Genomic DNA, 26,972 nt, shown 5'->3' on the forward strand with positions numbered 1-26,972 from the left:
AATCATTCACCACGATCAAGTAGGTTTCATCCCAGGGATGCAGGGATGGTTCAACATACGAAAATCCAGCAACGTAATCCACCATATAAACAAGCTGAAAAACAAAAATCACATGATCATCTCACTAGATGCTGAAAAAGCCTTTGACAAAATCCAACACCCCTTCATGATAAAGGTCTTGGAGAGATCTGGGATAACAGGGACATACTTAAACATAATAAAAGCTATATACAGTAAACCAACAGCCAACATCAAACTAAATGGACAGAAACTCAACGCAATTCCTCTAAAATCAGGAACAAAACAAGGCTGTCCACTCTCTCCATACCTTTTCAACATGGTACTTGAAGTTCTAGCTATTGCCATACGACAACAAAGGGGGATCAAGGGGATACAAATTGGGAAGGAAGAGGTCAAACTTTCACTGTTTGCAGACGATATGATAGTTTACATCAATGACCCAAAGAACTCTACCAGGGAACTCTTACAGCTGATTAACATCTTCAGCAAAGTGGCAGGCTACAAGATCAACTCAAGAAAATCAGTAGCCCTACTATATACAGATGATAAAAGGGCTGAAAGAGAAATCAGAGAATCATCACCCTTTACAATTGCCACAAACAACATAAAATACCTTGGGGTAACGCTAACCAAACAAGTGAAAGACCTGTATCGTAAGAACTTTGAATCTTTAAAGAAAGAAATTAAAGAAGCCCTCAGAAAATGGAAAGATCTCCCATGCTCTTGGATAGGTAGGATCAATGTAGTAAAAATGGCAATCCTGCCAAAAGCAACCTACAGATTCAATGCAATCCCCATTAAAATCCCAGCACAGTTCTTCACAGACCTTGAAAGAACAATAATCAATTTTGTATGGAAAAACAAAAGACCCAGGATAGCCAAAACAACCCTGTTCAACAAGGCAACGTCGGGAGGCATCACCATCCCTGACCTCAAGCTCTATTATAGAGCTATAGTCCTGAAAACAGCTTGGTATTGGCACAAAAATAGACAGGTAGACCAATGGAATCGAATTGAAAACCCGGGTATTAACCCACACACGTACGAACATCTGATCTTTGACAAAGAAGCTAAAGAATAAAGAAAGCATCTTCAACAAATGGTGCTGGCATAATTGGAGACTGGCATGTAGAAGAATGCAGATCGATCCATGTCTATCACCATGCACAAAACTTAAGTCTAAATGGATCAAAGACCTCAACATAAATCCAGCCACACTGAACCTCTTAGAAGAGAAAGTGGGTGGTACCCTTGAACGAATTGGTACAGGAGACAGCTTCCTGAACATAACACCAGTAGCACAGGCAGTAAGATCAACAATCAATAAATGGGACCTACTGAAACTTAGAAGCTTCTGTAAGGCAAAGGACACAGTCAGCAAGACAAAAAGGCAGCCCACAGAATGGGAAAAAATATTCACTAATCCCACATCTGACAGAGGGTTGATCTCCAAAATTTACAAAGAACTCAAGAAGCAAGTCTCCAAAACACCAAAGGACCCTATTAAAAAGTGGGCTGCAGAACTAAATAGAGAGTTTTCAATAGAGGAGTCTAAAATGGCTGAGAGGCACTTGAGAAAGTGCTCAACATCCTTAGCCATCCGGGAAATGCAAATCAAAACAACTCTCAGATACCATCTCACCCCTGTCAGAATGGCTAAAATCAAAAACACCAATGACAATTTATGCTGGAGAGGATGTGGTGAAAGGGGGACACTCCTCCATTGCTGGTGGCTGTGCCAACTGGTCCAGCCACTTTGGAAATCAGTGTGGAGATTCCTCAGAAAAATGGGAATAAACCTACCACAAGACCCAGCAACTCCACTCTTAGGCATATATCCAAAAGATGCCCATTCATACAACAAAGATGTCTGTTCCACTATGTTCATAGCAGCTTTATTTGTAATTGCCAGAACGTGGAAGCAACCTAGATGTCCCTCACCTGAAGAGTGGATAGATAAAATGTGGTACATCTACACAATGGAGTACTATTCAGCAGAAAAAAATAATGGAATCATGAGATTCGCAGGCAAATGGATGACACTAGAAGAAACCATCCTGAGTGAGGTAACCCAGTCACAAAAAGAGAAACATGGCATGTACTCTCTCATATATGGATTTTAGACATAGATCTGGGGAGTGCCAGCCTACAATCCTATGGCCAGAGAGTCTGGGAAACAGAAACTTTATTTAGTGGCTGATCGAAGAAGAAGCAGACTCCCTTGGTTAAGTACTGAGCTGAACTCAAGAAAGCCAGTAACAGAGAGGGAGGACTGATGATCAAAGGGATTAAGACTGGGCTGGTCTAACCCCCAGAAACAGCTGACCAGACAAAGGTTAACTCTTGAATCCCAGGCATTAGCCTGGGAAGCCAGCATGGGACTGATCAAGACCCCCTGAATCTGGGTGTCAGTGAAGAGGCCTAGGGATTCTATTGAGCCTTGGGCAGCAGATCAGTACCTATCCCAAGTATACACACGGACTTTGGACTCCAATAGAACAATGTGAGGTGCACTCTCACCCTGAACTCTTGGGAAAGGGTCTAGGCCCTGCCCTATATGAAATGACACACTATGGACACCCCCATGGAGGGCCTCACCCTCCCTGGAGAAATGAGGGGATAACGGGGGGGGGAGGGCACGGGAGGAAGGGAGGGAATGGGAGAGGGACCTGGTACTGACTTGTGAAGCAACCTTGATTCTTATCTAAATTTAAACTGGAAAATAAAATAAAAAAAAGGAAAAAAAGTGAAAAAAAACAAGTAAAAATAACTGAACAAGTAAAGAGTGTAAGCTGAGGTCTGGAAAAAAATTTTTAAGTAAGTAAATAAAAACTGAAAAATCCAATGCTTCTAAAAGGGACCTAATTGAGAAAAAATATTGTGTAGCACAAACAATAATCCATTAGAAATGAGGGATCTATGAGATGATAAAATGATGGTTTTGTTTTGTTTTGCTCTGTAGGTAACCAATAATCCTGGATCAAGGAGCAATCTACCAGAGAGACAGGATACTACCCCAGGAAGAGCACAGTTATCTAGCAGAATAAGGATATGTATGTAAATGGGTCAATGAAAGTCAAATGAAGTCAAATGAAAAAGTGTGTCTTTGGTCAAGAAAACATTTTATCCTATGAATTTTATACTGGTTAGGTAAGGAGTTCTGTTCTTACTCCTTCCAATTTGTTTACTCTCATTCATAGTCAAGCCTCCTTATTTAGAGTTTCAGCTCTTATTGTCACTCTAGTAATTTCCTCTCATAAGTACTGGGAATCCTGAAGTTAAATTAATGTGTGTTAAAATGCTACACTAAAACTATTGGATGTTCAGGAATGAATTGGTGATGGAGAGTGTCTTAGATACTGTTAATAAAATTGGATGCTGAGGTAATTAGCAGATACAGCATGATCCTCAGAGTTCTTACTTCAGGCTATGTTCCTCACCCTCTGTCATTTCTTGCTGATCTGAGTACTGCCCAGAACACCTATGCCTCAATGGCAATTTACATCACTTCTCCTTGAGCTACTGCTATGCTCATGAAGGTTACAACCTTCTGCAACTTTGAGGGGAAAGGTCATAGATAATCATAAGCAACTCATTTTACAAACCCCTAACCCACCTTCCAGTGATAGCCACATCAATCAATCTTGATCTTGCTCTTTTTTATTTAAAACATATTTTTCATTTTACATACTAGCCCTAGTTCCCTTTCCCTCCCTTTTCTCCCACCCTCTTCCTCCCCCTTCCTCCACCCATCCATTCTTTAGAGGGGATAAGATCTTCCTTGGGGAGTCAACAAAACCTGCATACTAAGTTGAGGCAAGACCAAGCCCCATTCCCCTGTTTCAAGGTTGAGCAAGCTATCCCATCACAGGGAATGAGATCCAAAAAGCCAGTTCATGCACCTGGGTTATTTCCTGGTGCCGTTGCCAGCTATCCCCCCCCCCTCAACAGATCAAGTCCCATAACTGTCACCCACATTAAGAGGGTCTAGTTTGGTCCCATACAGGTTCCCCAAATGTCAGTCCTTAGTCTGTGAAACTTGATATTGTATTTTTTAAGAATAAAATTACATTGAAGGGAGGCCTTATCATTTCTGAGGAGTGGATAGGAGGGCGGAGTGGAAGGAAAGTAGAGGGATTGAGAGGAGAGGAGAGGAGGGAGGGAGAACTGAGATTGGTATGTAAAATAATAAAGATTGTTTTATAAAATAAAAAATTAAATGCAATTCAATTTTTAAAAAAAATTCCTCCCGCCGGGCGGTGGTGGCGCATGCCTTTAATCCCAGCACTCGGGAGGCAGAGGCAGGCGCATGTCTGTGAGTTCGAGGCCGGGCTGGACCGATAGCCTCCGAAACAATACAGAGAAACCCTGTCTCGTAAAAACCAAAAAAAAAAATCCTCCTATGTTACAGTATTGCTAATTATACTTCTGTACCATTTGCTTTATTTGTCATATTTCATCTTTCCTACCCATCATCACAATTCTATGCTGCTTTGAAACAAATATGATGTGTCAAAAACAAGTGAATAAAAGCAAAACAAATTAGCACAATGAATAAAAACCATCATGAAAATCTCTTAGAAGTTCAGCTCTTCTTGTCTGGAGAACTGAGCCTCCTCATTTCACCAGGATTCCTTTTGTGCCTTTTATTTTTCTTTTTTGATGAAGGGAGAAGACAACCCATTTCCTGTTTAATTTCTAAAGAACCTGAAATCTTAAATTATAAAACTCAATGTAATAAGTAAACCAAACAAGGGCTTGTGGTGTAGAATCAGGTACAGACTGTGATTGGCTATGGCTGAAACAGAAGAGGCCCACATTTTCCCTCTACATTTTCTCATTTGGAAACAACTCATCATTACAGTCTGGGGAAACTTTCTGTTATGGATAGTATATGTTACAAAAACATAAACCGTATTTCAATGAAGCCTTCATCTGATTGAAAGAACATTCTGGGTAGATGTTCTGCCACCACCATCTATACTAGATACTGTTTCATGAGGGCGAGACATGTTCCCTTTCCTTATCCTGCTGCAGCTAAAGGAACTTTCTTAAAGAAATGCAATAGCATGAGCAGGCATGGCTGAAAAATGTGACATTTCTCTTCTTAGAAATCAGGATGACACACAGGGACCACTGTCTAAAAGAAGTAGTCACCAACTCTCTAATATGAGATTCTAGACATGCTTATCTTTGTTCTTAAGGTAAGCAATGTGTACTCACTGATGCTATGTGAGATAGATCTTCTCTCATGGATTTAGGTACATGAACTCATCCACACACAGGTTATATAGCATTGTCATTCCCAAGAAGCATAACCCTCAGTAGAATCGAGGTGTCTAGGAAAATTACCCATGGGCTTATGTGCATGTATATTTCATTAAAACTATATACCTAACCAACTATCCAAAACCCAAAATACAAATAAACGAAAACACAAAAAAGAAAGACTAAATGGTGGATTAGGGTCATAGGAGATTATCATTCATATGCAGTCTTCAGGGATTAACAAAAATATCCTTCCTGCACTAGCAAGCTACACTGTGACTATTCTCCCTCCAGAATGACCTAAAACAGGCTGACCTAAAATATGTTTATTTTTAATATTCATCATGAATATCCAAATAGCAATTAATTAAGGACTATATCCTAAGTATTTTTCACATCTAAGACCTTTAAAAAAGCCTTACCTCTGTTGTTTCTGCAAACTATCCTGTGTCTTGTGAGTTATAAGTTATTTCAACCTGATTGGGAAAACTCACTTATTTGGGCCAAATAGAGGTGAGTATTTTTCTGTAGAGATACATGCATCTTCCTGTCTCATCACTGACAACTAATATGGTTCAAAAGGGGCAATCTCTGTCTGTCTTTCACAAGAATCAATAGTCCTAAATTATTGTCCTTTCAGTGAGGAACAATTCTAAGTAAAGAATTAGAACATAAATGCAAAAACACCAGCAAATAAAAAGGTTAAATGATTTATTAGGTGATTAGACATTTGACAAGAATGAGAACATATGTTAATGAGTGTATATAAGATTCTACTATATGAAGGAAAACAACAGGAATATTTACAGAATAGTGGGATAGTATAATATTACCACAATGTATCTGTTATGCAAAGGAGACAATCCACAGAATTTAAAGTATTAAACTTATTTTCTACTAAAATGGTTCCTTAAAAATTTTAAACTTGTAATGAAATTGTATTTAATATTCCTTATTTTATGCAAATAAAATAAACATATTGTTTCAAATGGATATATGCATTCCTATATACACATGATTTTATCCATATTTGCTTATTTTTCTGAAAAAAATTATAGGATTGTATTTTAACAAATTCAACATGAACATTTATATTTTTAGTTCATGCTTATTTTCAATGCTGTGAACGTTGAATTTGCTAAAGTAGTTTTACAAGTGAATATATGAAGCTCTTCTATATTCAACTAGTCATCATTTTTAATGTTCTCTAACATCCCATCATAATTTTTCTATGATAAGCACCTGTTACTTTTACTGCTAATTGCAATAATTGCTCTATGAAAATTCTTCAGTTTACAGTGCCTTTGCAACCTTCACATTTATTTACAGAGAAAATTGGGGACTTTGTTTTATTTCAACTGTTGTAAATAAAACAAAGTGTTAATGTGGTTAAGATTTCTCTCTCACTCTGATAGTCCTTATCCTGTATGTACAGTGAAGATACATAACATTTCATGATCTAAGATTATGTTCTGTAAAAGAAAATAATACAATAAGGAGTAAAATCTCTAAGATTATCATACTCATATTCATTTTTCAGTTACCACTACTACTATTACTAATAGACAAAATTATTATTTTCATATTATACCTGGCACTAGTTGAGGAGTTTTATGTAAGACGTTCCTGTCTTTTTATCTATCCATCCATCTCTAAATACAAAATAGAGATGAACAATAATGACAGAAGACTAAATATAATGACTAAAATCAGACATCTTAAATACAAAACTTGAACTTGAAACCCAAATGGTCAGTGACTGATCTAGTGTGATAACTGCACAGGAATAATGTCTTAGACATGTAGCACCTTTCACTTCCCAGTTTTAGAAAAATGGGATGAAATGACAAAAATATATAGGATTCTGTATCCACTTGTTTGGTGTCTGAACAAGGGCTATATCATTTATTTCCCTGTTTTATATGTTAAAATAAAACTAAAAGTTTTTGAAATATATAAATATGTATGTTTTAACACAGACAAAAAATAGTACATGAAATAATGTGTCCTCATTTAAGTGTTGTTCTGAACAAGATGTAATCTGAGTAGAATTCACCTTTGTCTTGATTGCCCAAAATTGCCATAATGACCTTCACTAATGCTCTCTTGATTTAACATTTACATTGTCACTTCAGATACTCATGAGTCTATAGTTCATGGAAAAATTATAAAGAACTGACCAAGATGTTTTGTTTGTGTCAACAAAATGTCTTGCTTAAAGAAAAGATTTGGATAACCCTCTGCTGAATTTGCTTAGTCTTCACACCATAGATAATGGGATTGACAGTGGGTGGTACTACCACATAGAGGTTGGCAAGCAGAATGTGCACATGCAGTGGTATACTGTGACCCCCAAAATGGTGAGCAAAGAAAGAAAAAAAAGCTGGTGTGTAGAACAGGAGAATAACACAGACATGGGAGCCACATGTACCCAGAGCCTTGAGTCGGGCATCTCGAGAAGGAATTCTAAACACAGCAAGAAGTATAAGGACATATGAGATCATGATCAGTACTACATCTAGGCAGGTAGAAAATAGAGCCACTATAACCCCATAGTAAATATTGACCTTGATACTGTCACAGGCTAACCTGGCAATGCCCATGTGTTCACAGTATGAATGCTGAATGATGTTCCTCCCACAGTAAGTGAGCCGATAAACAAGGAAGATCAGGGGGAAGCAGATGAAGAAGCTTCTAGTCACAGATGCAATACCTATTTTGCTAATGACTGATGGGGCTAGAATATTGGTGTATCTTAGTGGATAGCAGATGGCCACATAACGATCAAATGCCATAGCCAGCAGTATGGCAGACTCTGCCACAAAGATGAAGTGGAGGAAAAACATCTGTGACACACAGCTAGCAAAAGAAATGCCCCCAGCTTTGAACCAGAAGATTGCTAACATTTTCGGTGTTGTGACTGTGGACAGAAAGATATCAGCCAGGGCCAACATGGAGAGGAATAGGTACATGGGTTCATGAAGGCTTCGTTCTGTGATAATCAGGAATAATAGCAGTGCATTACCTGCAATGGCCACTATGTACATTGAACAGATAGGGATGGAGATCCATATGTGTGCATCTTCTAGTCCTGGGATCCCAATCATGCTGTACCAGATGTCTCTGAGATTGGTGTGATTTAAAGTAGTTGGAAATACTGTCATGTTTACTTTGTCTGCTAGTTCTGGACCTGCTAAGGCAAAACAACAACAACAAAACAAAAACAAAATGAGAAGAAACAGCCTTGGTTATTTTATTAGATTAAATGTGAACCCTCACAGTTGGCTAAAATTATTATCTTATGAAATGTTAATCTCTTGCAATTCAGACGTCTTTAACAGGAAAGTAACCAAAGTTTTATAAAGCTTTGCTAATTGGAAAATGCTACAATGTTAATTATAGATACAAACTTTAAGGTAGCTTGACATTGAGACCACACCACTAAATGCCTTATGTTTTCTTCTTTGCTTAAGACTTATGAGGCTCCAGGAGGCTTTGCCTATTGTTATTCAATTCCCCTATTGTTCACTTATTATGTTCAAACACAGTTCTCTTCTTCGAGTTCTAAAGATGTAGTTTTCAGAAACCTGTTGTCTTTGGAGAGGTCATAGCTATTGAATAAGTGTTAACCACTACATACACAGTATTTTTTATTTAAATTAGCAATAAGCTTGCTTCAATGTGATTCCCAGCTCTCTCTACCTGCCCTCCTCCCCCACGCCCCCGCCAGCTCCCCCAACCCCCCCAATCCCCTCTCCATTATTGTAATGTAAAACTTTTAGTAAAAGAGTTGCTTTTTTCCTTACTTAAACAATTTATTTAACAAACCAATGATATAAAAATACAGGTAATCCTTGTTTTGAAGAATGCTATAACAGTTTTGTGTTTTGATACTGGATCTGTGTGTTCTTTTTGGCATGACAGTAGTGCACAACGCTCCAGCTAAACCAGGCGTCTGACCTTTTGTCTTCTCTGGGCCATTGTGAATTACAAAGTTCATGCTTAAGAACTGTGCAACCAAGTTTCAATAAAATCACACACAAAACACTGTCATCGTGTTTTAAGCAATATTATGAGCGTCAATTGGACCACAATCAAAACTATGCATGGCTATGTAGTTTGTAGATCATGACTTGAACACAGTGGTAACAACCACTGAACTGAGTGAGCACTTATATATTTCACTATTAGAAGTCAGCATGCATACTCTTTCACACACGAGTTTTCTTTCTCTCTCTATCCTCACCTGTTTTAACTCTTGTTCACACACTTGCATTCTAGTTTATGTTTATATTTCATCTTATAAACACATTTCAATGATAATGGAGAAAAAGCTATAGAAAATAAGAAATTGTTGAATCGTAAGCAAATAAAGGAATCAAAATAAAAATCTTAAATTCACTCTAGTATGGTACTATGTTGAAGAGATAATCAGATATAGATCATAAATATATTCAATTAGAAAGATTTCATTCCTGTCAGAGAACTGAAAGCATAGACAAACAACTATTTCTCCAAATAAATCAGAATAGAAATGTTTGGATATATTCAATGTGTCAATAAAATAGAATAAAAATTCATAAAAATATTGTCATTAAATCTATTTATCAGAGACACTTCTGAGTTACAAAGGAAAACCTTGTCCTTTGGAAGGAGAACAAAGTCAAATGAAAAGCATACTAAGGGCTAAACAAAATGAGACATAGGATTAGACACATAGATTGTAACCCTAAGCTTCAGATAGATGGCAGAATGTATGGCTTTTGGTTTAATCCTCGATGCTAAGAATGATTTATTAAACCTTGAGGAAATACAATATATATTATGTTGTAATGCAAATAATGTTTTATCATTTCAAAGTAAAGTTGTCAAAGGGACTATGTGCTTCCTTTTGTTCTTTTCCAAGTACATACTGATACATTATGTAACAACATATTTTACATTTTATTTTGTTAACGCATCCTTTGATTTAATGATAGTTATGAGTATGTTTTCAGCATATAACATAACAATTTTTTGTTGAGTAAAAAGTTGTTCCAGTTGAAGGGAAGATAAATGGAATTACTGCTATTGCTTCCCATTAGCAATAAGGATGACTCAAGAGACCGAAAATAACAGAACCATGGCATTGACACCAAAACAGTGTTTTGGTAGATGTGTGTATACGCAAATGCATAAGATAGAAATTTCTTTGCAGTGGCCGGGCGTTGGTGGCGCATGCCTTTAATCCCAGCACTCGGGAGGCAGAGGCAGGCGGATCTCTGTGAGTTCGAGGCCAGCCTGGTCTACCGAGCAAGTTCCAGGACAGCCTCCAAAACAATACAGAGAAACCCTGTTTTGAAAAAAAAACAAAAAAATTTCTTTGCAGTAAATTAATGTGTGATGAATAAAGCTCATAAATTATTTTAGCACAATTAGGAAGAATGTAGTGACACCATTAATTAACATAGTAGTAAATTGAGACTTTAAAGGAGTAAGTTGTAAAGTTAAGTTGTCCTTTTAAAAGAATTGTTAGGTTCCTATTAATTTTGTTGATAAACAGAAGCATTTTTGCTTTTTATATACTGTCACCTTCATGAAAATATTGATTATATCTAATTTAAAGGTTATATAAACTGATTAACTGCCTATATGAACTGTTATTTAGCAGATGTTTATGGAGTTCACTTTTTTTGCACAGCATGTATTACACTGTGAAGAATATTAAAAGACAGGGCAAATAACAGCTTGGGTTTCAGACTCTCAACTTACTGTATTAAAGTGAGGTTGTGACAATGGTTATGTCCTTGGGTTGACACATGATTAAATGAGGGTGACTCTTGTGAGGAAGTAGGAAAGTATATTTTGGTTATTCAATAAGTAATCATTTCTACAACTGATGCATTAATCATACCAGATAGAGATAATAGAAGCCAAACCATATGTCAGATTCCATCCTATCGTTCTTAATCAGGAGCAAGACCATTTGTGGCTTTGAAGGTTCAGAATTCACCCTAGGACTATTCTAGGATCTATCTTACACATACTAAGGCTATCAGTCCATTGGAGAAAGTACAAATGGAAGTCAGATGGCTCTTAGAAAGCTGACAGGGATATATATATATATATATATATATATATATAGAGAGAGAGAGAGAGAGAGAGAGAGAATGCATATATAATTGCTTCTCATATTATATGATGGTTATGATTTCCCCTCCCTCTGTCTTCCTCCTGATTCCTCTACACCTCCTGTTCCATCTGGATACATCTTCTTTATGGCTCATTAGGAAGCAATCTTCTTAGGGATTATAATGTAATATAATATAATATATATACTATCTCTTAATTTGTATTTTTGTCTTTACACAGTAGACAATATTTTGTATGTCTAGAAAAAATATGTGATTCAATCTGAAAGTTGACCAAATGTGAATAGTGCACTAGAAAGACAACTGAATATCTTCTCACTCTTAAAAATCACCCATGCACTTTACTTGTGAGTTGCATCCTATTTCTTCTTTTCCACTTGTTCAAAAATTTACCCAACATGAAAATCAATGTACAGTGCCACATCAAACATACATTGAGGAACTAAACAAACAAGTAAATGACACTTACCATGAGATTCTCCAGCAATGAGGATCAGATGTCTTCACCTACTCCACTAATGCTTCATTAGTTAATATGTTCTTCCATTTCTGGTTTGGATATCATGAGGTAAACTCTGGTGCCTTTAATATTTGAAAACACAGTGATGCCTCTGTGGGAGAATATTAAACTATGTCATGGAATTTTTCTAAATTTATAGGAAGCTTACCTTGTAATTGAAAACATTGGGATGAAAAAACATTCTTTTCTGACTTATTCATGCTTTAGGAAAACTAAAAATACATGCCCCATATACTGGAGATATTTTCCATCATGATAATTACCTATCAAAAGATATAATCTATTTGTCACCGAGCTCTTGAATGACTGAAACAGTAATACCCTACTGTTTTAAGTGTTCAGTTACAACCATCAGAAATACATTTCATGAGTGTGATGCTTGCTTCCATTCTTAACCTCAAAACAGCTAAAGTCACTGTCTGGACAAGTGCCACACCTGGGACAAGAAAAGTTGTCAAACTGTCATCATCCCTTTCTAAGGAATCAGGACTATCTATAATCTTATACTTGACACCCAGAGGACACTGCCTGCAGACAGCACTATGAACTGTCTACTTTCTAACAACGCCTATTGTTGCCTCCTCTACTCTGGAGCTGCAGACTCCCTGGTCTTCAACAAGGTGTGTTGTTTCTCATCAATTATGTCCTACTGCTCACACAGAGACTGGTATAAGTTTCGCAGTCCTGAGAGACCAAAGACTCAGTAGAATTGAGGGATCTCAGAAAATGTCTGTTGTCTTCTGAGGCCCAAGTCCTTAGGTTGGAAAGTCAAAACCAAAGCAAAACACAACACTAACCAAAAGATCCATTATATCAAATAATCAGACCTCCAGAAAGATCATCTCTCTCAGACAATTCTGAGGGTTTAGTGAACCTATGAGAGCCAGCAACATACATAATAAGTGTTTTGGCAGATATAATTTTTAAAATGTATACTGTAAGAATGTGATTGTCAGGGTATATGAGCCTACATTTTGTTCTATCATTGTACTCCTTATGGATTTATAAATAATTCACTTAAAATTTGTTCCTTGACTTTTAAAATTGATTTTAATTACTTTATGTATGCATATAGGCTCTATTGTGGGATCCTATATCCTATTCTGGAATAAAGATATATATGGAGATACAGCAGTCTTATACATAAAATGATAAATAATAAATAAAAATAAAATCTTCCATTTTGAGGAATACTCATACAAACAGTTGCCCTGAGCTAGTGTGAGTTCACTGACTCCAGACTGACAGTGGGGAAAACTACATAGGACCATACTAGGCCCTCTGAATGTGGGTGACAGTTCTGTGGCTTGGGCAGTCTGTGGGGCCCCTGACAGTAGCAACAGGATTTATCCCTAGTGCTAAAACTTTCTTTTTGAAATCCACTTTCTTTGGAGGGATATTTTGCTCAGTCGAGATATAGGGGGGAGGACCTTGGTCCTGCCTCAAAGTCATGTGCCAGACTTTGTTGACTCCCCATGGGAAGCCTTACCCTCTTGAGGCGTGGAGGGAGGGTGGGGTGGGGGAAAGATTGGGGGAGCAGGAGGAACAGAGGGAGTGGGAGCACAAATCAACATATAAAATGAGGAAAGACTGTTTTAGAATTAAAAAAAGAATGATAAAAAATCAGTATCACATAAGGGGCTGAAGAAATGGCTCAGTGGTTAAGAATACTAGTTGGTCTTTCAGAAGCTCAGTGGTTAAGAATACTAGTTAGTCTTCCAGAGACCTTGAGTTTAAATCCCAGCAACCACATGATTGCTCACATCTATCTGTAATGAGATCTGGTGCCCTCTTCTGGTCTCCAAGGATAGGTGCAGACAGAACACTGTATACATAATAAATAAATAAATCTTTTTTTTTAATGTCTTATCATGGAAACTGCAGTATGACATAGTGAGTCACACAGTAAACCCCCTTGTCTATATATCATTACCTGTTTTTTTCTTGGAAGTGTTCATTGCTTAGAGTCCTTGGTCTTGTTTGAGTGGTTTGAGGCCTCTGGTTTCTACTACACCATCGATGCTGGGTCCCCATTGAGATTCGTCTTGGATATCCTGTTGCTGCCCTGTGTTATGGAGATCCTGCAGCTTTCTGTGGGTCTGATGGTCAGGCCCCTACACATGCTCCAGCAGATCATAGATGGGGTGGATATTGGGGCAGGCCAATCCACAGCCCTGCTTCTGGCCATGCAGCTGCAGGGATGGTCAGCCTGTCAGTTCTTCTGTCCTGACCACCAGAGTGAGCTGCCCAGCATTGTCCAGGCTACTCCAGTCCTGCATCAATGAGAGAGGGGTGGGGAGAATGCTCCAGCTTTCACATTCTCAAGGGGCGGCTCTACCCTCGCCCCCACCTACACCGTCAGAGCCAGCTCTACTCTGTTGCCCAGGTGAGGTGCAAGGACGCTCTCCTGATTTATGCAGCTGGTAAGGGGCAGGAACAGCCCTCCTGCTCTCCTGATGCCAGGGTGAGTTCTTCCACCTGTCTCAGATTTTGCTGAGTGGAGAGTGGAGTTTGTGGGAAGAGAACATCTCTCCTCTGCCCATGCCACTGCATGCCAGATAAATGGGTACAGCTCTCCCTTGCTCATAACATCTGTCCTGGGTTACCCTCACCTTTGAACATGCATGAGGGGCAAGGCCCATTCCCTGAGTGCTGCAGCTGGTGAAGGGGAGTGCCTTCTCTCTCCCCTGTCACAGACTGTTATGGGCAAGGTGTAAAGGGGGGGATCCTCTCACCCTCCCTACATCTCCTCATGACAGACCAGTAGTGGGGACAGCTTTTTCATGCTTACAACTTTGGGGTGGCTCATTTACACCTAAGCCAACAGGATTGGCTCCATTGTGTTGCCCGGGCAAGGGCAAGACCTGTTCTTTGGAGTGTTGTAGCTGGTGGGAGGTCAGGGACAGCTTTTCAGTTCTATTGATCACAGGGCCAACTTCCCCATCTGCCTCAGCTATTGATAGGCATGGATGGGGAGTGGGGTTTGGAGGACAGAACAGCAACTCTCACATATCTATGCCACCAAAAGGCAGATGAATAATGTGGATAACTCTCCCATAATCAAAACTTTGGGGCTAGTTCACCCACATCTCTACTAACATGATTGGCTCTATTGTGCTGCCCTGGCAAGGCACAGGCTTATAATCCCCAGTGTTGCAGCTGGTGGGGGTTAGGGTCAGCTCTTCCACTATTATGACCACAGGGACAGCTTTCCTACCTGCCCCAGGCATCGATGGGTGGGGCAGGGGAGACCACTCTCTTCTGCCCGTGCCTCCTCAAGACAGATGAGTAATAGGGACTGCACTCCCATGCTCACAACTTCAGGGCTGGATCACACACAGCTCCACCAAGAGGGTTGGTTCTATTGTGCTGCCATGGAGAGGTGCAGGGCCTATTCTCTTGAGTGTTGCAGCTTGTGGGGAACAGGAACAGGTCTCTCACTCTTATGACCACTGGGCCAGCTCTCCTACCTTCACAGTTCTTCTGTCCTCAGGGTTTGTTCACTGTGCTCTCAAGTCATCTGTGCTGTGCTGCCTAGACAAAATGCAGGACTAAATTTCCTGTGGGTTGCTGCTGGTCAAGGGGTCAGCTTCATTACCATCTCAGCCCACCCTCTCTCCCCCCTCTCTTCAAATATTCCTGTGTCCACAGAACCTGAATCATTTTGCCTTTTTCTTCCATACTACATCATGCCATACCTCTGCTCAATCTAGTTGTGCTCATCTGGCTGGTGCTACAAGGTACAAGGCAGGTCCGTGTTTTCTCCTTGGAGCCCAGGACAGATGTTCTCAGGCCCACTTGTGGGTCTCTTTGTCCCACGCAGATTGCCATGACTCTAGGCTGGTCTATGTTTCCTCATTTCCAAGAGTTTGCTATAATGACCAACCACCTAGCACCTCCTGGTTGGTGCATTTGGCTGAGTTCTACCCATTCTGGCCACATAATGTGGTGTGGCAGCAAAACTAGTTTCTGTATATATTAGCCAAACGTTTCTCTACAGCACTATTTCACCTTCAGAGAAGGTAATATTGCCTTTGTTAAATCTGAGCAACACAGTTACAGTCATATATAAGAAGAGACATCTATGTAGGGAAATTACTTTAAAATAAATTCTCATATGTATAACACTTACCAGTTACAACACACTTTCATATATCATTATTTAAGTCAATATATATCTATTTACTATTATTTTTCCATTGGTTAATTACTGACATCAAATTCAAACACAAGTAAAATAATTAATCAGTACAAATAGCACAAACTAGCTTTAAAGTAAGTGTGGATTTTTGTGCGAAATAACATTTTTTGGACAAGCTTACACAGTTACACAGTTGGCAGTAAAAATTTAGAGTAACCAATACAACTGGAAGTAATTCTTTTTTTTTTTTTGGTTTTTACGAGACAGGGTTTCTCTGTAATGTTTGGAGGGAAGTAATTCTTTAATAAAATAATAAAACCACATTTTAAAATTGTAATGCAACAAGAATATGATTTTATGTTTACAAAACACTATTAAATTGTATAGGGTTAAATAGATTATTATTATCCATAGATTTCCCTTTTGCTAAATGGACAAGATGCAATAGTCACTGGAATAGTCAACTGAGATAGAAACATAGACTAAAAGTAAGGACAAGACGCTGATTTGACAGCAATTGGATAACAATGCATGGATATGTGCAAGCATATTTGCAGATTTTTACAATTGATAATAGATAATAGTGTGGAACAGTAACTTAGATTTTAATCAAAATTAGTAGTCTTTTAAACAACATGAAAGCTATACAAGACAAAGATAGACTTAATTATTTAAAGAATAGGTCAATATTATTATTATTATTATTATTATTATTATTATTATTATTATTATTATGTTGGTTTTTACGAGACAGGGGTTCTCTGCATTGTTTTGGAGGCTGTCGGTCTAGCCCGGCCTCGAACTCACAGAGATCCACCCGCCTCTGCCTCCCGAGTGCTGGGATTAAAGGCATGTGCCACCACTGCCTGGCTATAGGTCAATATTATAAAATTGCAACATAACACAAAGGAAAGTGAGCCAAGACTTATTCACTAGACCCTATTTCCTTTTAAAACGCTATTTTGCCTGATGCCACATAACTATTTGTAATTAAAATCAATTTCACGTTTTCAGAAAAAATTCAGAGCAATAACTTCATTAATACATGTTCCCAAATGCAAGTTTCAGATTTCTACAATATTATGGTAACAGATGTCTTTGAAATGAACAAATCAGGGCTCATGGTTAAGAACACCTCCAGTTTAGACACTCTCTCCGCATAATGTCTGTCTGTGGGTCTTTGAACCTGACTCTACTACTTCTGGAGGAAGCCTCTCACATGTCGACAGTAAAAAGCACCTATCTATATCAATTTTTCCCCCAGTCTTGTTTGGTTCTACCTTAGGTCTCTGAGCTAGCCAGTCTCTGATTCCTGACCATCCAGGCAGTGTTGAGCATGGGCTCCCTCTGGTGGTATATGTCTTAAGTTAAACCAGACATTGGTTGACTAATCTCACAAATTCTGCACCACCATTGTCTCACTACATCTTTCAGATAGGACAGATTGTAGGTTGAAGGTTTTGTGGCTGGGCTACATATTTTTTTATAACCTTTACATTTATATTTTAGCATCATACAGAAAGTAAATAATACAACATTGAAGAGAGTATAAAAGACTTACAAACATAAGAAGTATACACCTATATACAAATATTTTGGAGTTAGTTTCATGGATAGATAGATATGAATTAGGAAAATAGATAACTAATAATTTTATTGGAAGAAAAAAATAGAAAAAACATATTGATACCATTACTTCAATCTAAATGGACATACATACTATCAAAAATGTATAGTATCTCAATGTTGTGAAAGAATATGATACTGGTGAATGGTTATTAAGATTGTAATCCTCATTTTCTCAGGAAGAAAATGAAAAATGATCTTTAAAGATTTTCACTTAAAATTTATTCAAAGTAAGTTTAGACAACAAAATACCACATATGAGAAAATAATCACTTATAATTCAAAGCTTGAGGCATATTAGCAATAGACAGTAGTGACAAAAGGGTTCTATCAGTGAGTGTGTGACAAATACAAAGACTCTGATATATTGGAGAAGGTGTCAGTTCCAAGTAATTTGTTTTGTGTTTTCTCATGTTTTGTGTGCTGAAGCCACTCTCTCATGGGGATATTTTGATAGCCTCCCTCTGGTACCCTCTGTCTGTTTCTACATGTTGTGTCACAAATAACTCTCATGCCAAGCAGCTTCCCTAGTAGATGCTTTAAGCATCTCCTTAAGAATCCAGATATCTTTCACCCATGCCCAGGTGGGTAAACTGGAAAGAACAGAGAAATGCTGGGTCAATAAGAGCTCAGGTTTTATGGTACGGTGATCCCACAGTGTGTTTTATAAGCACAGCAGAAATGAAGCCTTTAGTTCAGGATTTTCCTAACTGAACCATTTTAGAATGAAACTTGGAATCCTTAGTGAATGAGAGAAAAGAGAGTTTGGCAATGGCGAAAGCAGAGACACCTAACAGAAGAACTGAGAAAAACGTTGCGGCAGTTGAGGGTTCAAATAAAGAGAAGTCAGAAAAGAGAAATGGCAGATTAATATCTTGATTGGCTACTTGAAGGAAGACTGGGGGAAGTAGATATTTTAAAAGGATTTGAGCTAGGCTTGAAGTGAGTCATAGCAATTTGAAAGTTGAAATGAAGAAATGACTTTTACATCTTCAAAGAGAAACTGAAGAATAAATAATGTTTTGGCTAGTATGGGAAATCCATCATGAAGACACAGGGAAACCAGGGCATACGCACATGGAAGTCAGAAACTGAGTAAGTTGACAAGCTTTAAAATGATACGTTTTAGATGACACCTTTTCCTTATTTTAGTTTACTGGAACTTACTCTTTGGTTTTAGTGCTCCTTACCAACTTATGATTCCCCTAAACATTTTACACACTAGAACTTAAACTAGATCTTTTTGTTACTAGTAAATTTATGTATAGGCAACAATAAGAAGAAAAAAATTAAATCAAATGTGGAAAATAATTATATGGACAACACTGGACATTTGGTGGGAATTTAATGAATAGAGTAATTATCATGATACAAAACATCTAAGGATATTTTAGTTGGAGGCTGCATGGAAACTAAACATTAGTAAATTGTTTTGAGTACTCTCAGTTTGTGAGCACTTAATCAAAAGGTGGCAAAAAGTCTAACATAAGAGTGAGCAAGCTGTGTCTAGTGGGTTATCACATCCAATGTGATCATACCTGAAAAGAACTAAAATCTAATCAAATAAGTTGAAATGAAACATACCTTCATGGAAATGGGTCAGTGACATGTCTACAAACAATAGCAAAAAAATGAAATAGGCTTTGCTATTGACCAAGCATATTGTGAGTTTTACACTAAACATTATAAGGGTGTGGATAATGACCTCAATATCTAGTGGAGTTTGAGATATGGTCAGTGCTAAGCACAGAAAAGAAGGAAATACAGACAGTAAATTCCAACATGTTCAGGAAGAAAGTTAAACAAAGGGAGAGACTATTAAATATTTGTATAGTAACCTGCAGCTATGTGGTTACAAGCATTTGTATTGGTTTAATATAGGTGTGTTGTGTAGTTTGTAAGAAAGTTTCTTAAGTGTAGTGAGACTCAGTGAGACGAATGGCTGACCATGGTTAGTTTGTCATGTGATTGGATGTTCCAATCCAGCATGCACTGTAAAAGCATTTATTTAAGTTTATCTGGCATTCTAGGTAAACCAATGAGAAAGTTGCATTACGATAACCTTGTCTTAGTGTCTTACATCCTCTGAGAACCTTCTTCTCTCAGGCTATGCATATTCCTTGTAACTGTATCACAAGAACAGACAGATTTTGTAAATCTCACTACCAGTTCTTGATGCCATAAAAATGTGAAAATGTACCATAGCCAACAGATGCAGGGCAACACAATAGAGGTCTACATAAGAGTGGTTACATATACTCACTGAGAAAACTCTCTTTAAAGACATATTTGCACTTCAAAAATATAGTATTTTTATATTTCTAAAATAATACAGACCTCAGATCTTGCTAAAGGAAATTGAAGTTTCTTGTTCCAGTCTTTCCGAATGTGTCTCCCTCTCCCTCCCTCCCTCCCTCCTTCTCTCTCTCTCTCTCTCTCTCTCTCTCTCTCTCTCTCTCTCTCTCTCTCTCTCTCTGTATGTGTGTGTGTGTGGTGCATGTGTGTAATGAGTGTCTATGTATGTACATGTTAGTGCATGTGTGTCAGTTATGTTCACTTTCTTACTCAGTCTCTCTGCTTTTTATTCCCACTAATCCTGGAATTCTCTGACTCACTAAACTGGCCAATGAGCTCCAGGGATCTGCATATCATGTTTCTAGTCCGAGAAATTGGTATCTCCATGCTCTGTATATCCAGGTTTTTTTTAAGGTTGATGGTAACCCTATCTGAGTGCCTTATGCTTGTGTGCTTGTTTGCACTCACGGACAGAGCTACTCCCCAATTATACTAAGTCTGTTTCCTATGACCTTTGCCCTGAGAAAGAATGCATTATTTCTTTCTATTTAATTGATCCTAAGGTGTTATTTAAATACTTGATCATATTTATTTTTAGTATAATTTTACAAAAGCACTGTATTTGAATTCACTTCCCTTTGTATCCTGTTCCTACTTCTTTAAAGATAAAGATATAAACTAATATCCTTTCCTTTAATGATTCTGATTTGAAATGTTTGTTAAAGTATTATTAATTATTAACTAGCACATTACTTGTATTTTGGCAAACAGATGTTTCCATTTATTCTAAGAAACTATTTGTTGGTGTCCAATCCTGTTTTAGCACTGGCTAAGAAAACTAACAGTCACTGTTTCAGTTATTTTATCACTTTCTCATATTTTGATCAACATCCCTTTTTGAAAGAATAAACCTACCATTCTAGAAGAAAATACCAAATGACATAGAAGTTCATTGGAAGAATTAGGGTCAGTAAATGAAGTTGTCCATATGACTTAAGGATTATGACAGTTATTGGAATAACCCTACATTTTATTTCTGCAGAAGAAATAGCAGAAAAAATATTAATGTTACCAGAGACTTGAGTGTTGCCAAGAATGATGCTGATATGTGGGAAAGCACAAGGACTATTTTGAGAGTTCTGATAAGTTTAGTGCAAATGAACCAGACAGACACATAATTAGATAACATGCAATTGAGATTTTGAGAATACTTTGTTGTCACCATTGAGACACACAATAAATTATGTCCTTAATTTTCATTTATACTTGATCAGTGTTATTAGATTGGGTGTGCTAAACCAAGGGAATCCTGCTATTTCCTGCATGTATTAGCAGTTATTCATTTTCCAAGCTGAAGACAACTATTCAGATAGGCTTGGTAACCTTATTTTTTATATAAACATGGAAGAATTAGTGTTGAGCCACAGGGACATTATGAATTACCTATTGTGTTAAAATATATCATTTTTGTCTTACAACAGAAACCTTTGGAAGCTGACATATGCTTGATAAGACACATCTTTATGGAGATTACAAATATTAGCTGGTTCCAGCCACCTACTCTTCTTCTCACAGGCATCCCTGGGCTAGAAGATGTGCAGATATGGTTCTCTATCCCACTATGTGTCATGTATCTAATAGCCCTCCTAGGAAACTGTACCATCCTCTTTGTTATCAAAACCACCCCCATCCTGCATGAGCCTCAGTACATCTTCCTATCTATGCTGGCAGCTACGGACGTGGGTCTGTCTGTATCAACTCTGCCTACAGTGTTGAATGTTTTCCTCCTGAATCACAGAAAAATTGATTTCCACTCTTGTTTGACACAGATGTTCTTTATCCATACTTTCTCTTCCATGGAGTCAGCCATTCTACTGGCCATGGCTTTTGACCGGTTTGTAGCTATTCATAATCCATTATACTATACTGTGGTTTTAACACCCCCTAGGATTATCAGAATGGGACTTTCAGCTGTTGTTAGGGGTGTGGTGTTAATGGCACCCTTACCCATTCTTCTAAAGCGGTTACCTTTTTGTAAGGGTGTCATTCTATCTCATTGCTACTGCTACCATCCTGATATTATGAAGCTGGCCTGTGGTCCTGTCAAAGTCAATATCATCTATGGATTGTCTCTAGTCCTCTGTTCCTTTGGAGTTGACTCTTTATTTATTCTCATCTCTTACATCTTGATTTTGAAAACAGTGTTGGGTATTGCCTCAGGTGATAGTCAGCTAAAGGCGCTCAACACCTGTGTCTCCCACATCTTCACTGTCTTTATATTTTATGTACCACTCATTGTTCTGGCCCTAATTCACAGGTTTGGTACATTTACATCTCCTCTCCTTCATGTCACTATGGCTAACCTCTTCCTCTTTTTGACTCCTGTTCTGAATCCCTTGGTTTACAGCTTAAAAACAAAACAGATAAGGTCCGCAGTGCGTAAAGTATTCAAAGATAGGAGAAACTTGCTCAAATAGTCATATATAGCCTTAGAGAAAGAGATGCCCTCCTTTTATGTCCTAGTATACCTGCTTCTCAGAAACATGCTTTTATTTCAAGATATTGTGAGAATTGAGAGATTAATGTCTTTTAAGAAAAAGATGCTATTTTGATTAATGTTGAAAAGAAATACTGATCTGCTGCATTGGGAAATGAGAGTAAATTATGAGATTCAGTGAGGGATATGCATATCTTTTGTTTAGTTAGTTCTTTTAAAGAAAAACATGATCTATGCAAAATTTGAAGGGATAAGTAATGTTACTCATCTTTTGGAAAGCAAAAACAAGCAACTAATATAATGGGGAAATGTCAGTTTTTGAGTCTTAATTTATTTGTTAACTTTAATATAAAACATTGCAAATAAAATTTTTCTTTTAAGTTTTAAATAATCAATCTAAAAAACTAAAGTCAGAAGAATCAAAGACAGCAGCATATTCTTAGTTGCGGAAGTACAACAGAATGTTATACTCAGAAGAAGTAGAGTATAATAATGGAAGTTCCTCTGGAGGAAGCATGACAAAGGTCAATAAAAGAGTGGACCCCTCAATGTCCATCAGCTTTTGCATTTATTTATTTATTTATTTAACTAATAAATAAAATTGATTTATAGACTGATTCTACTAAGGTTGCTATTCCAGGCCATTGCAGTACTTCACTTGAGATGGAAAATGCCCTCACTCTGATATTACTCCCACAAGACAGTTATCCTGACAATATTTTAGGAAATTATTCCATGTACATATTTTGAATTATTCAGTACTTGGCTACTGTTAGAGTTTTATATTTTAAGTCTAGTATAGTCTTGAATCAATGGACTATTCTGAGAACCTAAGATTTGGTAACTTTAGAGTATGAAAGAAATGATAGGCAGGTTGGATCATAGAGTGCTTAACATATAGATTTGGTTAAACTTGTCAAAGCAAACACACATTGTGTCAATAATTTGGAAATAAAGATTTAACACAATCATATTTGTTAAAAAACACTTTTATATAACCCAGTAAATGTGAGTTTAAACTTCAGGTGAGGTTCAGTGTTTGGAATTCTACTGCATATTACATAAAGAAGAGCTAATATTGGCATGTAGAAAAGTGAAAGAATTTAAGATAAATTTAGGAGATGCAGTTGATTGGTATTAATGAAGAAGAAATTTTAAAGATATGTAGAGATGACCGCATTATTTTTCACTCTGGAAACATAAAAATACACTCATCAGTTGTATACAGAGGGAATTTGAGAGGAAAAATGCATTTGAAAAAATTCATGAATTAAACTTTGTTCTCCATGGATTTGAAGACTGTACTACAAGGAAGATAGCCATGTGTGCATACCCATCAGAAGATCAGACAAGCTTCTCAAAGTGACTATGCAGTGTTCTATAACTGTGGAACAAATCAAAGTTACAAAACTAGTTAGCAATGATATGATCTATAGGAAAGTGGAATTTTTCTTCTAAAGAATGTGGATATATATGTGGAGTATTTTGTGGGAAAAGATACAAAATTCACTGCTATGACTCACACACTCTATAGCAGGGGTAGTTAAAATTGTCTAGAAGATTGATATGAATTTTTTCTCATGAAGATACTTTTAAAAAGACGGGGGATATTTTGGTCAATAAAATACAGTAAAACTATGAGGAAAGAAAACAAAGCCCAAAGTTAAAGAATAAGAATGGGGATTTAGTTAAGCTTCTGAATTTTAAAATTCTTTAATTATAACCCTCATTTGCTACTATAAAATATAGTGAACTTATTCATGAATAGAGACTAACAAAATATCTAGCCAAGAACATTTTTCTACTGTTTATTTTATGAAGTCTAAGAAATACAGGAGAAAATACAAGTTTTGTGTATATAAATACAATGTCTTTATTTATAAAATCTATAATTTCAGTGTTCTATCTTACTGTCATATCTATATACAGTTCCAAGTTGTAAAAATACAACAAAATAAACAATCATGTTAACTATGACATTGAGAATTGTTCTTTCCTTCACTGAAGCTGTTTGAATTACGTTTCTGAATTTTTCATCTTATCTGGATCTTCAAGGACTTTCTCAGGGCAGAATGAATTTGCTTGGTCTTCAGGCTATATACAATTGGGTTGAGCATTGGGGGCATGAAGAGGTAGATATTTCCCAGGACTGCATGTGCTATTGGGGAACTTCTGTGGCTGATTCGATGCATTACTGTTATTGCCAGCAAAGGGCCATAGTAAATAAAGACAATAAATATATGAGACAAACAAGTGTTGAGTGCCTTCATCTGACCTTCTCTGGAAGCAATCCCCATGACTGCTTGAAATATCAGAGCATAAGAAATGGCTATGAACAGAAAGTCTACCCCAAAGGAAAATATAACTAAAACAAGTCCATAAAAAATATTGATTTTGACTTGTCCACAAGCTAGTTTCATGACATTTGGGTGGATACAGTAGGAATAAGACAGCATCTGCCCCTTGCAGAATGGTAGCCTCTTGAGCAGAATAGGCAAGGGAGTCATGAGCGCTACACCCCGCAGAAAGGCTGCCAGACCCATCTTGGTGACACGTGAGTTGGTAAGTATTGTGGTGTATTGCAGGGGGTGACTGATGGCCACAAAGCGGTCAAAAGCCATAGCCAACAGAATTCCTGAGCCCACGGAGGAGGATGTATGGATGAAGAAGAGTTGAGCAAGGCAGCTATCAAATGTAATTTCATAAAGGTCAAAGATAAAAACTTTTAAAACAGAGAAAAGTGTGGAAAAAGACAAGACAATGTCAGCCCCTGCCAACATTGACAAAAAATGGTACTGGGGCTCCTGAAGACTCCGTTCTGTCCTCACTAAGTAAATTACGGTACAGTTTCCTGCCATTGTAGTGATGTACATCAGGCTTAGGAGTGGTCCTAGCCACATGCGGGCACCCACCAACCCTCTGAGACCAGTGAGGATGAAGAGAGAAGGTTGAAATGTGGTGGTATTGAATTCAGACATGGGCAATGGTGAGACTCACTGTGCAAACACTTTCTTTGACATTGAACCCTAGAATGAAGCAAAAGTTAAGTGTCAAATATAGGACTTTGAATTCAGGAAGTTCTAATGAGCAATCGAGATGTCACCTGTGAAAGACAAAGTATAAGGGTGAGGGGCTTATTAGGAGTAAGATGAATTTAACAATTCTACCAAGAGACAAGTGTTCCCCTGAAGACATTACTAATCTCCAGGTAGAAATGTACCAGCTAAGACGGTAGTGAAAATGAATAGTGAATTTTGTGGTCAGCCCATTCCCAAACCAGCTTGATCCAGGAGCTTAGGAGGGAAACTATGAGACAGCAAACACAAGTAGAAGTACTTTACAAAAGAATGGCTTCAAATAAACAAACAAACAGGAGGTTGGAGTAATGGTTCAGTGTGTCAGAGTACTTGTTGTGCTAACATAAGGATGTGATTACAAATACCCAGAAACACGAAAAAAACACACACACACAAAGAATAGTGGCAGGTTTCTGAAACCTCAGCATTGTGGGATCAGGGACAGAACACAGGTCAATGGGACTTATAGGCTATACTCCAATCTTCAGGTTCTGCTAGTGACCTTGCCTCAAGGAAATATGGCAGAGGGTGATAAAACAGGACATATAATGCCATCCTTGATATTCTGTGTGTGTATGCTTATGCACAGTGGTATGAACATATATCTTCATGGTTACAATTATAAAACCAGGAAAAGTCTCTCTGGATAGCATAGTACCCAGTGCTCCTATCTTCTCACTGTAGGAGACAAAATCAGAGTTGGAAACAAACATCATTCCCCCCTACACCCACACACACCACACATACATGTGTGACACTTATTTGTGTCTTGAGATATACTCATTTTGACATGTTTGGAAAGGAAATCTTCCTATTTGTATAACAGCATATTTACTGATATTGTATACTGTATTTAACACTTACAAGAGGTTCTCACTGTTGCCTATGATAACTATTTAAAAATTTCATTCAACCAATACCAAAATGTAGTTGTTGACAATTTAATTTTTGACATATTGTTCAACTCTTCTCTTTAACGAATTGTCTAAGTTCTTTTTACACATCTCAAATTATTTATATTCTATAATAAAAAATTCCTTCATCTTGAACCTTAATTCCCATTCTAAGTGCATGCTGATTCCTTGTCTTTGATAGTATTCTGTAAATGTTATGTAACATACTTAAATGCATCAGAATGTAAACACCTATAATATTTAGTATAATTTTAAGGTATGTATTTATATTATTTGTTTATTTTGAATTTTATATAAAGTAAATATATATCATCTATCATGTGTCATTTTATCTTCCTTAGTCTGCCTTTTCCCTCCATGGTAAAAAATGTAATTTTAAAGCATGTTAGTATACCTTAAACTAATTCCAATAATTTGATAATCATTTCTACTAATTATTGACAAAGAATTACAAACTTAAAAAGTAATCTCATGTAACTTGG

The 26,972-nt window shown here is 37.3% G+C and overlaps 3 protein-coding genes across 3 annotated transcripts; 1 reads left to right on the forward strand and 2 right to left on the reverse strand.

Moving 5' to 3' along the window:
• Positions 1 to 7,487: 7,487 nt before the first annotated feature.
• Positions 7,488 to 8,453, reverse strand: LOC101831853 (olfactory receptor 52Z1-like). The gene has a single exon (XM_005074149.1). The coding sequence runs from the start codon at positions 8,451 to 8,453 to the stop codon at positions 7,488 to 7,490; it is 966 nt and encodes a 321-aa protein (XP_005074206.1).
• A 13,072-nt stretch (positions 8,454 to 21,525) lies between these two features.
• On the forward strand, positions 21,526 to 22,479 carry LOC101836367 (olfactory receptor 51A4-like). Its single transcript, XM_005074099.1, has one exon. The coding sequence runs from the start codon at positions 21,526 to 21,528 to the stop codon at positions 22,477 to 22,479; it is 954 nt and encodes a 317-aa protein (XP_005074156.1).
• Positions 22,480 to 24,532: 2,053 nt separating this feature from the next.
• On the reverse strand, positions 24,533 to 25,477 carry LOC101836113 (olfactory receptor 51I1-like). Its single transcript, XM_005074098.1, has one exon. The coding sequence runs from the start codon at positions 25,475 to 25,477 to the stop codon at positions 24,533 to 24,535; it is 945 nt and encodes a 314-aa protein (XP_005074155.1).
• Between the last annotated feature and the right edge of the window lie 1,495 nt (positions 25,478 to 26,972).

The sequence above is a fragment of the Mesocricetus auratus genome, unplaced genomic scaffold (genome assembly GCF_017639785.1).
Source record: "Mesocricetus auratus isolate SY011 unplaced genomic scaffold, BCM_Maur_2.0 Super-Scaffold_4256, whole genome shotgun sequence".
In the NCBI taxonomy this organism is placed as follows: Eukaryota; Metazoa; Chordata; class Mammalia; order Rodentia; family Cricetidae; genus Mesocricetus; species Mesocricetus auratus.